This window comes from Nicotiana tabacum, chromosome 14, assembly GCF_000715075.1.
Source record: "Nicotiana tabacum cultivar K326 chromosome 14, ASM71507v2, whole genome shotgun sequence".
NCBI lineage: Eukaryota > Viridiplantae > Streptophyta > Magnoliopsida > Solanales > Solanaceae > Nicotiana > Nicotiana tabacum.
Window position 1 is genome coordinate 57233621 of NC_134093.1, and position 18573 is coordinate 57252193.

Consider the following 18573-nt stretch of genomic DNA (forward strand, 5'->3'; position numbering starts at 1 on the left):
CCGGTATGGGCATTTTGAGTTTCTAGTAATGTCTTTTGGGCTAGCAAATGCTCCAGCAGCCTTCATGGATCTTATGAATCACGTTTTTAAGCCATTCCTCGAATCTTTTGTGATAGTGTTCATTGATGATATTCTTGTATATTCATGAAGTCAGGAGGACCATGCTGACCATCTTAGGGTAGTTCTGCAAACCCTACATCAGCACCAGTTATATGTAAAGTTTTTAAAGTGTGAATTTTGGCTTGAATCAGCTTGGGTCATGTAGTTTCTAGTGAGGGAATTAAGGTTGATTCTCAGAAAATTTCAGTTGTGAAGAATTGGCCGAGGCCTACAACTCCAACAGAGATTCGTAGTTTCTTAGTCTTAGCTGGATATTATAGAAAGTTTGTGGAGGGGTTTTCTACTCTTGCCTCTCCATTGACTAAATTGACACAGATGGCAATTAAGTTCCAATGGTCAGATGCTTGTGAAAAGAGTTTTCAGGAATTGAAAGCAAGATTGACTAGGGCACCGGTGTTGACTCTACCAGAGGGTATAGATGGATTTGTGGTATATTGTGATGCTTCAAGAATCGGGCTTGGATGTGTATTAATGCAACATGGGAAGGTGATAGCTTATGCTTCTAGGCAACTAAAGAATCATAAAAAGAACTATCCAACACATGATTTAGAACTTGCGGCGGTGGTATTTGCATTGAAAATTTGGCGTCATTATTTATATGGGGTTCATGTGGATATATTCACGGACCATAAGAGCCTTCAATATATTTTCCAATAGAAGGAATTGAATCTGAGGCAGAGAAAATTGCTTGAATTACTCAAGGATTATGACATTGATATTTTATACCATCCAGGGAAGGCTAATGTTGTGGTGGATGCTCTTAGCCAAATATCTATGGGTAGCTTAGCACACTTGGAGGCATATCAAAGGCCATTGGCTAATGAAGTTCACCGATTAGCTAGTTTGGGAGTTCGTCTTGTGGACTCTAGTGAAGGAGGGGTAATTGTGCAAAATAGGGTTGAATCATCGCTTGTTGTGGAAGTCAAAGTGAAGCAATATAACGATCCATTTGTTGGTGCAATTGAAAGAGGGGATTCATAAACATAAAACCATGGCCTTTTCTCTTAGCATGAATGATGGTACACTAAGTTACCAAGGGCGACTCTGTGTTCCAAATGTGGATGGTCTCCGGGAAAGAATTATGACTGAGGCTCACACTTCTATGTATTCCGTGCATCCAGGTTCTACAAAAATGTATCATGATCTTAAGGAAGTCTATTGGTGGAATGATATGAAGAGGAATGTGGTGTACTTTGTAGCAAGATGTCCGAATTATCAGCAAGTGAAGGTCGAACACCAAAGGCCTGGTGGGTTGGCACAAAACATAGAAATTCCAATGTGGAAGTGGGAAATGTTTAATATGGACTTTTTGGTAGGATTACCGCACACTTCGTGCAAGTTTGACTCAATTTGGATGATTGTGGATCGGCACATGAAGTCATCACACTTTTTGCCGGTTAAGTCTACCGACACAGCGGAGTAGTATGCTTAGTTGTATATCAAAGAAATAGTCAGGTTGCATGGCACCCCAGTTTCCATCATTTCTGAACGGGGGGCACAATTAACTGCTAATTTTTGGAAGAAATTTCAGCAAGGTTTTGGTACTCAGGTGAATCTTAGTATAGCCTTTCACCCGCATACTGACGCGCAGGCAGAGCGGACTGTTCAGACGCTTTAGGATATGTTGCTTGCTTGCGTTCTAGACTTAAGAGGTAGTTGGTATGATCATTTACCACTCATAGAAATTTCCTACAACAATCGCTATCATGCTAGCATTCAAATGGCACTGTTCGAGGCTTTACATGGTAGGAGATGTAGATCTCCCATTGGGTGGTTTGAAATTGGGGAAGCAGAGTTGATAGGGCCAGACCTCGTGCATCACGCCATGAAAAAATTTAAAATCATATGGAGCAGTTGAAGACTTCTCAGAGTCATCAAAAATCCAATTCGGATGTTCGTCGTAAGGATTTGGAGTACAAATAAGATGATTGGGTATTCTTGAAAGTTTCCCCCATGAAAGGGGTAATGCAATTTGGTAAGAAAGGGAAATTGAGTCCGAGGTATGTCGTACAGCACAAAATCATTCAGAGGATCGGTGACGTGGCGTACAAGGTTGAGCTACCACCTGAGATGTCATTAGTACACCCGGTGTTTCATGTGTCTATGTTGAAGAATGAGAAATTGACTTACGAAGAAATTCCGGTTTCTATTATTAATCGGCAAGTCCAAAAATTGAGAAATAAAGAAATTGCCTCCGTGAAAGTGTTGTGGCAAAACCAACAGGTTGAAGAGGCTACTTGGGAGGCCGAGGAAGACATGAAGAAAAAATATCCATATTTGTTTGAATGACCATGTATTTAAAATAGTGATCTAGGAAAAAAATTATAAGACTTACTCTTTATGAATTTTATATCATGTGAACAATTGGCATTAAGGGTGTTCCTTTCTGGATAGACATTGCTTATGAAACCACATTTGGTGTTGTTTTATATTATGTTACGTCGTTGGAATACGTATATGTTGTTAGGATGTGTTTCTGGGCTATCTGACAGGTGGATAGGCCTAGTTACAAGGGAAACTCTAGCGAAATATTTGGAGATTTTGGGAGTTAGTCAAATTTGGGGCTGCTCGAATGTGGTATGAAACAAACTGAGTTGCATAAGATGCTAATGATGGATTTTTACCCTCATTCGAGGACGAATGATCCTAAGCGGGGGAGAATGTAACACCCCAAAAAATTTCGAAATACTTAAGTGTAAAGCCCGGTAAAGTTTGCAAAGAAAATAATGTTTCATGGTGCCGGACTAGGACTTTTTGGGTTGAACAATGCACCGAAAAGTAAAGGAAAATATTTGGCAGAAAAGTGCATTTCTACGGTCCATTATGCGACTGCAAAACCACTCTGTGGACCGCATAATGGCCACAGAGTGAGGCAGTTAATTGGGTCAGTTGGAAGAAACTATGGGGTCGACTATGCGACCGCATAACAGTTATGCGGACTGCATAGTGACCGCATACACATATAGTTCTTTTGGATATTTTGTAACCAATTATGTGACCGATATGCGGTCCGCATATCGGTTATGCGATCGCATACCTTGTTCCGGAGCTCCATTTTTGGGTTTTTAAAACCCGACCCTATTTCGTTAAATACACTCTTTGGGCCATTTTTGAGACATAATTTGATATTTTAGAGTGAGAGAGAGTGCCCTAGAGTGAGAAGTTGTTCTTCAATAATTTTTCTTTAATTCTTGCTCATGTTTTGGAAGATTAAGAAGGGAAGCTCACTAGGTCTTCATCCTAGAGGTAAGATTCTACACCCTAAACCCTAATTTCGAAATTTTCTGAAAATGGGTAACTAGCAAGATAATTTTTGGGCATGAGAGTTGTTTATTTTACATGCATGTATTATCAAAGGGTGTAGGAAGATTGTTGAGCTAAAAATGGTAAAGACTGTGTTGTGGGATGATGGAATTCTCCATAAAAGGACCTTGGAACCTTAATGCACACTTAGTGTTTGATAAAATGCTCAAATGAGCTCGAACCATGATCACCTTCCTAATTTTGATTCAATTTGTTATATTTCTACAATAGATTGAAGTTGCTAAGAATTCCGGAACATTTAGAGTGTAAGGAATCTCAAGTGAGGTATGTTGGCTAAACTCTTCTCTTAGAATTGAATCCCACGATATTCATGTAAATTATATAAGTCCCGAGTGATTCATTATGAAATTGGCTATTCCGAGTAAGAGTGGGTTGAAAGATATATGTTTAACAAGCATCCCAAATGCTCTATTCATGTTATGTTAACAACTGAGGATGTGTTAAAATATGGGATGTGCATTAATAATGTTTTGACTTTAAGTCAAGTTCAAATGAAGGCTATTATGCCAAATTTTGTGAAATATCTCTATGTGCATTGTACTCTAAATTGCTCACATGTATACTACACACTTTGATTGGAATTGTGTTTGTTGTTGAGGATGATATTTGAAATTGATAATGTGAGCATGAAATACTAAATATAGCCAACGTGCCAAGAATGATCTTATAATTATGGCCACTAGTGCCAATGAAATGAAAAGATGTGAAAGTATTATGAGATGCGATGATTTATATAAAAAGGTTGATGTCTCAAATAAGATAGCCTAGCCGATCGGATCGTGATCAGACACCATGTCGCACACATGGTGGTGATTGTGCTGGAAATTGTAATTGAAATTGTGATTGTGGTCGATGTCCCTAATGGATAGCCTAGCCAATCGGGTCGTGATCGGACTCAGTGTTAAAGACGATGGTATTGATATTGAGAGAAGTTGTGGTTGATGTTTCTACTGAGATAGCCTAGCCGACCGGGTCGTGATCGGACTCCGTGCTAAGAGTGCGGTGGTACTGGTTTTGTGAATAATGGTATTGTGAATAGTGGTATTGGTATGGTGAATAATGGTACTGCTATTGTGGACAATGGTATATCGATACTAAAAATCTCCCAATGTAAGATATGGAAATTAATTTGAACAATGCCTTGAACCTAAATTGAGGTTTGATGTTAATTAAGACTTTCATTGATATTATGATAATCTTATTTGTATTATTTGTCATTCTATTGAGAGGGTGTTTAGTTATACATACTAGTGCTATTCGATAGTACTAACGTCCCTTTTGTCGGGGGCACTGCATCTTTCAATGGATGCAGGTGGTTCCACAGCGGGAGATATTGGTCAGTGATAGCAGTGCACCTTCTTCCCAGCTGCCTTGGTGAGCCCCACTTCATTCCGTGGTCATTAATCGTTTGTACTTCGTGTATTCTGTTTGAGGTATAGCCGGGGCCTTGTTGCCGGCATTATCATTGTACTCTTATTTATCTATAGAGGCTCCGTAGACATAGTGTGGGTTGTGTATTGGTGCTGGGAAAGACAAACTATTCTATGTTGTGGTTGTATTACTTGTCCATTTGAGACTTTAAAAATGATGAAACTTATGGTAAGAAATTGGTAATTGCAGACATGACAACTTTATTGTTTAATTAAGGAAAACATATATTCTCTTTATTCATGAATGAGTTTGGGTAGAAGGAATCTAACACGCTTACTCGGTCAGGTTCACTTGGTTGAGCGCCGGTCACGCTCCTCGGTTTTGGGGCGTGACAAACTAGCCCTGGGATAATTTATCCCCAAATGTAAATGATACGGACAAGATCCATGTCCAGGTAAATACATTACAATACAAATAAGTAAGGCAAGTCCATGCCCTGGGAAAATCCATCCCAAATATATATATAATCAGTAAGTAAGGCAAGTCCATGCCCTGGGAAGTCCATCCCGAATATATATCATCATCCACACTCACAGGGGGTGTGTACAGACTCAGGAGGGGCTCCTTCAGCCCAAGCGTGATATAAAGCCAATATGGCCTACTGGAGGCGGGTAGTCCCAATCCGTATAATAATAAAGCCAATAAGGCCTGCTGCAGGCGGGCAGCCCCGATCAATTTAATAATAAAGCCAATAAGACCTGCTGCAGGCGGGCAGCCCCGATTCATAAAATAGTAAAGCCAATAAGGATTGCTGCAGGCGGGCAACCCCGATCCAAAACAATAATAATGTATAAAGCCATTCTGGCATGCTGCATGCGAGCAGCCCTGATCCATTTAATAATAACATATATAAAGCCAATATGGCCTGCTGCAGCGCGCAACTCGATCCCATAAATATCCTCAAAATGGACGTATATGACTGAGTGAGAAATGTACATTTTTAAAACAATTACTTCAACAACAACACGACCCTATGGGTCCCAAAGTATTGGCACGTAGCCTAAACATGATCTTTAATAGGAGCCTCAGCTCAATTTCTCTAACACGTGGACAATGTTCAGATAATAACATGATTCTTTAATCTTACAACTGCACAGGATTTATTCAAGACACAATTTATATGGTGCACGTCCACATGCTCGTCACCTATCGTGTGTGTCACTTCCAAACAATTTATATCATACCAAATTCGGGGATTCATACCCTCAGAACTAAGTTTAGATGTGTTACTTACCTCAAACCGTGTAATTCTTTACTCTGGTATGCCTTTGCCTCATGAATTGGCCTCCAAACGCCTCGAATATAGCCACAAATAATTCAATACAGTCAATGAAATTTATTGGAATTAATTCCATAAGAAAATGCTAATTTTCCATAAAAACCCAAAATTTATCTCAAAATTCGCCTGTGGGACCCACGTCTCAAAATCCGGTAAAACTCACAAAATTTGAACCCTTATTCAACCACGAGTCCAACCATATCAAAATTACTCAAATTCGATCACAACTCGGCTTTCAAATCCTCAATTAAAATCTATGAATTTTTCTACTCTTTTCAACCCAAAACACTAATTAGATGATAAATTCAAAGATATAATCATGGGATTTAACGAAAACCAAGTAAGGAACACTTACCCCAATCAACTCCGCGAAAATCCCTTCAAGAATCGCCCAAATCCGTGATCTCTAGCTCAAAATATGAAAAATGGGCTCAAACCCTCGATTTTGGATTTAACAATGTCTGCCCAGATTTTCTTAATCGTGATCGCAGAAATGACCTCGCGATCGCGAAGCACAAGCAGATTTCCCACATATTTTACCCTACGCGAATGTGGAATAACTCACGCGATCGTAAAACACTGCCTCTCAAACCTACGCGAACGCGTTCAGCTCCACGCGATCGCGTAGAGCAATTGCCTCCTCTTATCTATTGTTCAAATCCTTCTACGCGAACGCGACCTCATCCATGCGTTCACGAAGCACAACTTAATACACTTACGCGATCACGTTCCTTCCTCTGCGACTGCATAGAACAAAAATCACCTCTGCACCAAATAAGCTTACGCGATCGCGGATGAACTTATGCGATCGCGTATAAGGAAACCAGAAGAAAAATACCAGCAGTGGTTTTAAGTTCGAATTTGATCCGATAACCCTCCGAAACTCACTCGAGGCCCCCGGGACCTCAACCAAATATACCAACAAGTCCTAAAACATCATACGAACTTAGTCGAGTCTTCAAATCGCATCCAACAATACTAAAAACACGAATCACACATAGATTCAAGCCTAATGAACTTTGAAACTTCCAATTTCTACAAACGACTCCGGAACCTATCAAATCACTTTCGATTGACCTCAAATTTTGCACACAAGTCATAAATGACATAATGGAGGTATTCAAATTTTCAGAATCGGATTCTGACCCCTGATATCAAAAAGTCAACCCTCGATCAAACTTCCCAAAAATTCAACTTTCGGCATTTCAAGCCAAATTCCACTACGGACCTCCAAATAAGTTTCCGGACACACCTCCTAAGTCCAAAATCACCATACGAGCTATTGGAATTATCAGAATTCGAATCCGATGTCATTTACACATAAGTCCACATCCGGTCGACTTTTTTAACTAAAATTTTCAATTATGAGACTAAGTGTCTCATTTCACTCAGAATTCCTTCCGGACCCGAACCAACTAACCCGGTAAGTCATAAAACAACTGTAAAGCATAAATTGAGCAGTAAATGGGGAAATGGGGTTGTAATACCCAAAACGACTGGTCGGGTCGTTACATTCTCCCCCACTTAAACATACGTTCGTCCTCGAACGTGCCAAGAGTTATTCTTAAACTTCAAAACTTTATTCCACCTTAACACGCACATACCCGGGGGTGATCTCACGTCACCCTATTCTATATAGGTCTGACCACACAACATAACTGGAAATCATTAATTTAGCCTTAGACCAAAAACTTTGGAGCCAAATTTCTAACATCCGGAATTCTTCTCAAAACCCGAATCTTACATCTGCACACTGTATAAGCCTGAACAAGCTGTATCCAACCATAACCATAATCCCAGATATAATCGCATAACATACTACACAACTCGCATATTCGTAACACCATTTCTGATCACAGTAATTACTCAAAACCAACAAAGTACTAGTATAAAACCTCGCATTCAAGTGAACCTCATTCCAAAACCTTTGTACACTGCCAATGACGAAAGAAACAATCAAAAACTCACAACCACTCATCAGATCAACTAGCCATGGAGCTCTCTCGCCCCAACCAGAACCATAATCCTCTCGAATATACCATAATCAAGCCTGATAGTACCCATTCTAGGTCCAATGACCTTATATTATTAAACACAACTATCCCACAGACACGCCACATCAATATAGCTCCTGCCACCACTACGCAATCCGTGTACCCAACTTTGGGAGATGTCTGAATGAAGAGAACCATATTGCAAGTTCAACAAGAACCAACACAACTATAATGTTATGAGCTCATTATATATAGTAGAGCCAGGACACACAAATTTAATAACAGTAACCAGCTCTTTTAGAGCTCACATTAACATCACTCGCACGGACAACTCACGTGTTATAGTATCAATAATTTAAATATCAACAGTCTATCAACCAGGAGAGTACCGTAATACCAATGCACATCCGTAAATCAAAATACAATGCCCCTTTCAACCGCACACCCTTATCAGGGATTACCAAGTAACTATAACATTCATCTAAATATATAACACTGACCATTCCATCTAGAATTCGTGATCTTTCTTTCAAAAATGAATTGCCACCTCGTACATATAAATCTAAATCCCGCACAACATACCACATCTATCATGTGAAAAGTATGAGAATCTCATTATAAACTTTGAGTCACCAGCACATTACATACCCTATTAGTTGGAAACTTTTCTCTTGCTTCTTTCCCGGAGGAAATCACAATGCACAATACGTTTCCCCACACTGGTAGAAAATATCCTGTTCCAACCATTAACAAACACTTTGAAATCCATTTTCACCAAATCAAGCTATCAGAACTAATTTCCTCTATCTCGTCCAAACCACGCTGGTCACCAAAACCCAAAATATTGCCACCAAAATATCTATAAAGCCTCCACATCATTATTACCCAAGAGAACTGAGCATGCCATTACCATACTGGTCTAGCCTACAACCCAGTGGCCCTATTTTCTCCGAGGTTCCCCTAGATTACCTTCAAGTTGACATTTCTCCCTATCAGAACACTACTATCCTTACCGAAAGCTCACTATAAGACATTCCAACATAAAGCCACACCGTTCTAAGGTCCATAAGTCATCGTATTCTTCTTAAGCACCACAAAAGTTCCACAACCATAACACTCACTCTGAAAATACCTTATGTAAATTTAAAATTGTTCTTTTTCCCTTCTTATACTGGAATGTGGAATCCATAGTCGTACAAATTACTGCAAGTCCCGCACCATCTAGTGTAACAACTGATTCCAGCGATATACAAATTCTGAAATATTTTCAATTGACACATATACATTTTGAATCCATTATAACCCTTTCGAAAGTCACCCACTATGCTCAAATCTCAGTTGTACCGCTCGAACAGGCCAAAAGACACAAGCCACCATTAGCACAACAGCCCCCAAAGAAGTAACCCTGCCTTAACACCACCAATCAAATTTATACTCCGTGCGCACTACATCCTTCAAAATAACAATTTAATCATCTCATAAAGTGCAATATAACCCACATTCAAGAAATTTTCTTACTCAAGTCATCCCTGATCTCAACCTCTACAAGTCATAACTAATCCACAAGTTTACCACGGAACAAAACCAATACCGCACATAATCGCGCAATCAAATCGTAGATAGCAGACTCCCCCACTTGGTCCAAAGCCATATAACAAAAACATCTGATATCTCACCATACCCAGATAATATCTAATTTGATCATACTAAGCAATAAAAGATCAACTCTGGTCTCGTCCCCCAATAATTTCCTCACACAACCGATACACCTGGTACACAATTATAGTATCGCCCATCGGCGTAGATACATGAACATGTAAAACTAAGGACTCACGGGACATATCCAGAAAATGAACAAAATATGATGAAACATATGAATATGTGGAACCATGGTCAAATAACATAGATGATTGCATGTGGCACACTAAGACAATACATATGATCTCTGCATCTGAAGCAACAACATCTTGTCTGGCAGGAAAAGTATAGAATTGGCCCTGACCGCCACCGGATCGACCTCCCCCTTTTGGGCGACCCCTAGCTGACTGAGCTCTACCTTGAGGTGGTTAGGCGGGTGGGGGAGCAACTGGTGCAGAAGTAGTAGCCTGACTCCTCTGCTGAACTGTACCTTGTGTACGGCTAGGGCAATATTTCCTCACATGGCCCAGCATCTCGAAGAATGGTGGCGAGTTCTGGGGCGGACCGCGGGAACCAGAATAACTACCAGAAGGACCTGGTACATATGACCCATGAACTGATAGCGCACGGAGCATATTCGAAGCTGGAAGGGCACTGAGAGCTGATTGACTCTAATAAGAACTATATGAACCACGGCTTGATGATGCACCACGGTGAACTGGACGACCCCTGTTGTGGTAGAACTGCCCTCCAGAAGGTACCCCACCAAAATTGCCCAAACCTCGAGGCCTCTTAGCCTCTCTGTCACCACGCTCCTAGCTACGGACCACCTCTATCTGTCAAGCAATGTCAACTACCTCATCAAAGGTGGCACCAGATACCCTCTCCCTAGTCATAAGCAACCGCAGCTGATACGTAAGGCCATCAATGAAACTTATAATCCTCTCCCTATCAGTGGGAACCAACCAAACTGTGTGATGAGCCAACTCAGAAAATCTCATCTCGTACTGCATCACGAACATGCCATCCTGACGTAACTACGCAAACTGTCTGCACAGCTCCTCTCTATGAGACTGTGGCAGAAACTTCTCCAAAAAGAGAACGGAGAACTCCTGCCATGTAAGTGGTACTGCACCTCTCATAAGACTCCCACCATCTGAAGGCACCCCCCAAAAACTGAAAAGTAGTGAACGAGACTCCATTGGTCTCCAGAATAACTACTGTCCGAAGCATCCGCTGGCACTTATCTAGAAACCCCTGAGCATCCTCTGACTCAACACCGCTAAATGATGGAGCTCGAAGCCTCACAAATCTCTCAAGTCTTCTCTGCTCATCATCTACCACAGCAGGGACTACCGGGGCCTGAGCGGCTGCAACTGGCTGGGCTGGTAGTGCCCCCGCTATCTGAAGTTCCTGTACTACCTGGTCTGGAGTACGGGCAAAAGGGGTATGAGTACCTCCCCCGGACTGAGAAGTGGCAGGTGCGGCCTGAGCCGAAACCACATGAGCAAGACCAGTACAAACTATCAATATATGGGCCAGAGCCTCCTGAAGGCCTAGAATCACAATAGTTGTAGCTCGTGCCTGAGCTAGCCCCGCCGGCTTAACTGTATCCGGAATCTGTTCCTGAACTAGAGCAACTGGTGGTACTACAGGTACTGCTCCAACTGCCACACGAGCTATACCTCGACCTCTACCTCGGCCCCGGCCTCTCGCGGCCCTAACTGGTGGCACTAGTGGCTGACCATCCGATCTGGTAGTACGTGTCCTCACCATTTGTGAGAGAATAGAATAACATGATTTTTAATTTCCAGAATCAACAAGTTCGCATGACTGAATACAATAAAGTGAAATTTCCTAAGGGTTCGGCAGCCTCTCGAAGATAAGTACATATGTCTCCGTACCGATCCGCAAGACTCTACTAAACCTGCTCATGACTCATGAGACCTATGTCACCTATCGTGATAGGGCCTATCTCAATACTAGGCAAGCCGACAATCTCAATAAACCATCATATCTTTTAAGTTTGAAAAACAAAATAATTAAATTCAGCGAAAGAAATCTCACAAATACAAATATGACACTCCCAAAACCCGATACAGTCCAGTATAAATAATGGTACAGAAATGTAGGCATGCTTTCAAAATTAACAGTTAAACTCAGTACAAGTGAAATAGATCAATATTGCATGATATGAAGAATATGACATCTCAGTAGAAAGACCTCATGTAAATACAGGTCACAAATTATTCGGTCACTCGGTACTGTTTATGGACAATCCAGCCCAGGGGCGTTCCAACGCGTATATATATACACATCGACTGACAGTCAGTCATTCAGTACCATATAACGCCAATCCAGCCCTGGGGTAATTTATCCCCAAATATAAATGATACGGACAAGATCCATGTCCAGGTAAATTCATTACAATACAAATAAGTAAGGCAAGTCCATGCCCTGGGAAAATCCATACCGAATATATATATAATCAGTAAGTAAGGCAAGTCCATTCCCTGGGAAGTCCATCCTGAATATATATCATCATCTACGCTCATTGAGGTGTGTACAGACTTTGGAGGGGATCCTTCAGCCCAAGCGTGATATAAAGCCAATATGGCCTATCGCAGGCGGGCAATCCCGATCTGTATAATAATAAAGCCAATAAGGCCTGCTGCAGGGGGTCAACCCCGATCCACTTAATAATAAAGCCAATAAGGCATGCTGCAGGCCGACAGCCCCGATCCATAAAATAGTAAAGCCAATAAGGCCTATGCAGGCGGACAACCCCGATCCAAAATAATAATAATGTATAAAGCCATTCTGGCCTGCTGCAGGCGGGCAGTCCCGATCCATTTAATAATAACATATATAAAGCCAATATGGCCTGCTGAAGCGCGCAGCTGGATCCCATAAATATCCTCAAATAGGACGTATATGACTGAGTGAAAAATGTACATTTTTAAAACAATTACTTCAACAACAACACAACCCTATGGGTCCTAAAATATTGGCACGTAGCCTAAACATGATCTTTAATAGGAGCCTCAGCTCAATTTTTCTAACACATGGAGAATGTTCATATAATAACATGATTCATTATTCTTACAATTGCACAGGACTTATTCAAGACACAATTTATATGGTGCACGTCCACATGCTCGTCACTTTTCGTGTGTGTCACCTCCAAACAATTTATATCATATCAAATTCAGGGATTCATACCCTCAGAACCAAGTTTAGAAGTGTTACTTACCTCAAACTGTGTAATTCTTTACTCCGGTATGCCTTTGCCTTGTGAATTGGCCTCCAAACGCCTCGAATCTAGCCACAAATAATTCGATTTAGTCAATGAAATTTATTGGAATTAATTCCATAAGAAAATGCTAATTTTCAATAAAAATCTGAAATTTAGCTTCAAATTCGCCCATGGGGCCCACGTCTTGGAATCTTATAAAACTCACAAAATCCGAACGCCCATTCAACCACGAGTCCAACCATATCAAAATTACTCAAATTCGACCACAACTCGGCATTCAAATCCTCAATTAAAATCTATGAAATATTATACTATTTTCAACCCAAAACGCTAATTAGATGATAAATTCAAAGATATAATCATGGGATTTAACGAAAACCAAGGAACACTTACACTAATCAACTCCGCGAAAATCCCTTCAAGAATCGCTCAAATGCGTGATCTCTAGCTCAAAATATCAAAAATGGGCTCAAACCCTCAGTTTTGGATTTAACACTGTCTGCCCAAATTTTCTTAATCGTGATCGCGGAAATGGCCTCGCGATCGCGTAGCACAAGCAGACTGCCCATACATTTTACCCTACGGCGAACGCGTTCAGCCCCACGCGATCGCGTAGAGCAATTGCCTCATCTCATCTACTGCTCATATCCTTCTACGCGAACGCGACCTCATCCACGTGTTCGCGAAGCATAGCTTAATACATTTACGCGATCGTGTTCCTTCCTCTGTGACCCCATAGAACAAAAATCACCCCTGCACCAAATAATCTTATGCGATCGTGGATGAACTTATGCAATTGTGTATAAGGAAATCAGAAGAAAAATACCAGCAGTGGTTTTAAGTCCGAATTTGATCTGATAACACTCCGAAACTCACCCGAGGCCCCCGGGACCTCAACCAAATATACCAACAAGTCCTATAATATCATACTAACTTAGTCGAGTCTTCAAATCTCATCCAACAATAATAAAAACACGAATCATACATAGATTCAAGCCTAATGAACTTTGAAACTTCCAATTTCTACAAACGACTCCGAAACCTATCAAATCACGTCCGATTGACCTCAAATTTTGCACACAAGTCATAAATGACATAACGGAGGTATTCAAATTTTCAGAATTGGATTCCGACCTCGATATCATAAAGTCAACCCCCCGGTCAAAACTTGCCAAAAATACAACTTTAGGCATTGCAAGTCAAATTCCACTACGGACCTCCAAATAATTTTCCGGACACGCTCCTAAGTCTAAAATCACCATACGGAGCTATTGGAATTATCAAAATTTGTATCCGAGGTCATTTACATATAAGTCAGACTAAGTGTCTCATTTCGCTCTGAATTCTTTTCGGACCCGAACCAACTAATCCGGTAAGTCATAAAATAATTGTAAAGCATAAATTGAGAAGTAAATGGGGGAATGGGGCTATAATACCCAAAACAGCCGGTCGGATCATTACAGAAATAAGGAGCATGCCCAAGAGGTAATATTGAATGTGAAACTAAATTGCGGCCGTCGATTGGCAGAATGTTGGTGACGAGGTTTGCAGCTATCTATTTTGATCTCCGATGTGGAAGAGTGGTGGTGCAGATTGCTTTCGTTGGTGAAGCGAACAATTTGCTATATACAGGGCTTCGATTAGGCTCAATTTGCATAGGGCGCTCCGATCGATCGAGCTGACAATTTTCTATATACAGGGCTTCAATTGGCAAAGCTGATGGCTCGATTTTGTATAGGGTGCTCCGATTGATTGAGCAGGTAGTTTGCTATGTACAATATGCTTCGGTTGGTCTGGCTAGCGGCTTGCTATATATAATATGCTCCGTTCAGTTGAGCAGACGATTTGCTATATACAATATGCTTCGGCTGCGTCAGCGTTCTGGTTCCAGATGCATGCAAGGATATGAGAGTTAGTTTTTACTTATATAACAAAAATTTGAATAAGGAAAGAGGGATGAAAGTTATGAGAGACTGGCAAATCCATCCTTGCCCTAGTGTGTCCTAACATTTCTTCATGTCTTGTTAGCCCTGCATTCAAAGAAAATTTGTTAGCAATGGGGGGGGGGTGTTGGTTTATGTCGACTGTAGTCCTGGCTTTTCCCTGGTCCTTATGAGGTTATTCCATGAAGTTCGGTAGGTGGAACAGATTATAATATATCTAGAAATCATTTTTGAAAAATATTTTGTTTCATGGAAAATGACATCATTACAGATTTTGACATGTTTCGGCAGTTCCTCGAACGCTAACATTGTTTCAGAAAGACTCTATCCCATTGATGTCGATCTTCCAAAATGCTCCTGACGACATGGGCTCTTGCCGCTATAATTGCGTCATAATTTAAACTAATGCATTACAAAGGTTTTCCTAGGGTTATGAACGAAACCTTTCAGGTTGCCTACGTATCTGAAATGGAATCAGGTCTGAACGTAGTTCGTGGTTAGTGATAAAGAAAAATATGATGAAGATGAAGATGAAGATGACCGAGCCTGACTCAGACAACCTACATATCAAAATGGAATCAAGTCAAAATGTAGTTCGATTATAATAGATGCAAAATGATGAGATTGAAAAATGAAGTGGCTGAGTCTGACTCAGAATTCCTACATATCCAAATTGAATCAGTCCATAACGTAGTTCAATTACAAAAGATGACTGAATTCGATGAGGATTTCCTACATATTCCTTCCAAAGAAATAAAGTCGTGGCGTAGTTTTGAATGATATTTAGATTTTCTATTACAAAAGAAAGGGGGAGAGACAAAAACCGAACCCTACGTGGGTTGCCTACGTATCCCTCTGTGGGAATTTAGGTCGAGCGTCGTTCTGTTACAACCAAAACCTAACTTTATTGTCTTCAAACATAGTATCTCTTGACTGCGTCTGCGTTTATAGGCTTCGCGCTGACTCTTCCATCCATCTCTGCCAGGATCAAAGATCCTCCTGAAAACACTCGGTGGACCACGTAAGGGCCTTGCCAATTTGGTGCGATTTTTCCTTTGGCCTCTTATTGATGAGGGAATATTTTCTTTAGAACCAACTACCCCGGTATGAACTGGCAAGCCTTCACCTTTTTTTTGAATGCACTGGCCATCCTGTTTTGATATAGCTGACCCTGGCATTCTGCATCTATTCTCTTCTCATCAGTGGCATGAGTTGCTCCTGCCTGACCCGTATCCATCCTGCATCGTCTAGCTTGGCTTCTTGAATGACTCTTAAAGATGGTATCTCAACCTCTGCAGGTATCACAAATTTGGTACCATATACCAACATGTATGGCATTGCCCCAGTAGATGTCCTCATGGTGGTCCGATAACCCAGTAAGGCGAAGGATAATTTCTCATGCCATTGCTTTAATGTTTTTGTTGGCCGCTTCAACTGCTCCATTCATTTGCGGTCTGTAGGATGTAGAGTTACGGTGGACAATTCTAAACTTCTCTCAAATTTCTGACATGAGATCACAGTTTAGATTAGTTGCATTATCGGTGATGGTTGACTCGGGTATCCAAACCCGGAAAACTATGTTGTTACGGACGAGTTCTGCCGCTACTTTCTTTGTGACTGCCTTGTATGTAGAAGATTCAACCCATTTAGTGAAATAATCAATTGCTATCAAGATAAAATGGTACCCATTTGATGCAGCAGGCTTAATAGGTTAAATCACACCCATGCCCCAAGCAGCAAACGACCACGGCGAACCCATTATATTTAACTCATTAGGCGAAACCCGGATGAAATCCCTGTGGATCTGTCACTGGTGACACTTCTACACATAGCGAATACTATCGCTTTCCATGGTCATCCAAAAGTATCCGGCTCTTAAAATGTTTTTGGCTAAGGTGAAGCCATTCATGTGGGGTCTGCATGTTCCTGTATGTATTTCTTCTAGCAATATGGTTGCTTCAACGGCATCTACACATCTTAACAGACCCAAAAACATGGGGTCCTCCTACATAGGACTTCCCCATTGAGGAAAAAGTGATTTGCCAGCCTTTTGAATACTCGCTTCTGACCATTAGTAGCATTCTATGGATATTCTCTTGATTCAAGGAACCTCTTGATGTTGTGGTACCATGGTTTACCGTTTGGCTGTTCGTCTACATGAAAATAGTATGCGTGTTGATCCCTGATATCTATCTCGATAGGGCCAGTGTAATTCTTATCTAGATGTTTAATCATGGATGATAAGGTTGAAAGAGCATCAGCGAACTCGTTCTGGATCCTGGGAATGTGCCTGAACTCGATCTTTGTGAACTTCTTGCATAGCTCCTTTACACAGTGCAGGTGTGAAAGGATCTTGACGTTCTTGGCAGCCCATTCTCCTCAAACTTAATGTATCAAAAAATTAGAGTCCCCTATGACCAAAAGCTCCTTAATATTCATGTCGACCGCCATCCTGATCCCGAGGATGCATGCTTCGTACTCGGCCATATTATCGGTGGAAAGGAACCTTATCTTTGTTGATGCCGGGTAAGGCTATCCCTATTCGGAAATTAGGACTGCCCCAATTCATACTCCTTTGAAATTTGCCGCCCCGTCGAAGAACATTCTCTACCCTGGGATGATTCTGCAATATCATTTCCGGCGAACAACACTTCTTCATCTGGGAAGTATGTGGTGAGTGGCTCATAATCCTTGTCCACTGGATTCTCTGCACGATGGTCGGCTAAGGCTTGTCCTTTGATGGCCTTCTACGTTATGCACACAATGTCAAATTCAACGAGAAGAATGTACCATTTGGCTAGTTTCCTTGTAGGCACTGGCTTCTGAAAGATATACTTGAGCGGGTCGAGCCCGGAAATTAAATGTGTGGTGTATGCTGACATGTAATACCTCAATTCCTGGGTGATCCATGTCAAGGCGTAGCAGGTGCGATCTATCAAAGTGTATTTGGCCTCACGTGGTGTGAACTTCTTGCTTAAATAATAGATAGCATGTTCCTTTCTTCCAGTTTCATCGTGTTGTCCCAGCACGCATCCAAACAAATTGTCCAAGACTGACAAGTATAACAAAAGTGGTTTCCCGAGCTCGAGAGGGACAAACACTGGTGGATTTGACAAGTACTCCTTAATTTTGTTGAAGGATTTCTGACATTCTTTTGTCCATTTTGTACCGGCATCCTTCTTTAGCAGCTTGAAGAGAGGTTCACAAATTACTGTGGCCTAGGGGATGAAACGGCTGATGTAATTCAGCCTACCAAGTAAAATCATTACTTCCTTGTTCTTGGGCGGTGGCAACTCTAGTATGGCTTTAATCTTTGAAAGATCCAGTTTTATCCCATTCCTGCTTATACTGAAACCTAGCAATTATCCAACAGGGACTCCGAATGCGCATTTTGTAGGGTAAAACTTCAAACTATACCTTCACAAGCATTCGAAAAACTTCTTTAGGTCTTCCAAATGCTCTTAACTCTTTCGAGACTTGATGATAACATCATCCACTTATACCTCAATCTCTTTGTGAATCATATCATGAAAGAGGGTTGTCATGGCCCTCATGTAAGTAGCGCCAACATTTTTTAGGCCGAATGTC

General features: G+C 41.1%; 1 protein-coding gene across 1 annotated transcript in view; it reads right to left on the reverse strand.

The window, feature by feature from the left end:
- The window catches only part of LOC142168957 (uncharacterized), a 35235-nt gene extending 17876 nt beyond the window's left edge, over positions 1–17359 (reverse strand). The window contains exon 1 of the mRNA XM_075230135.1: positions 17252–17359. Within this exon, the coding sequence (XP_075086236.1) occupies positions 17252–17359 (108 nt within the window). The remainder of the gene's footprint in view (positions 1–17251) is intronic.
- Positions 17360–18573: the final 1214 nt, after the last annotated feature.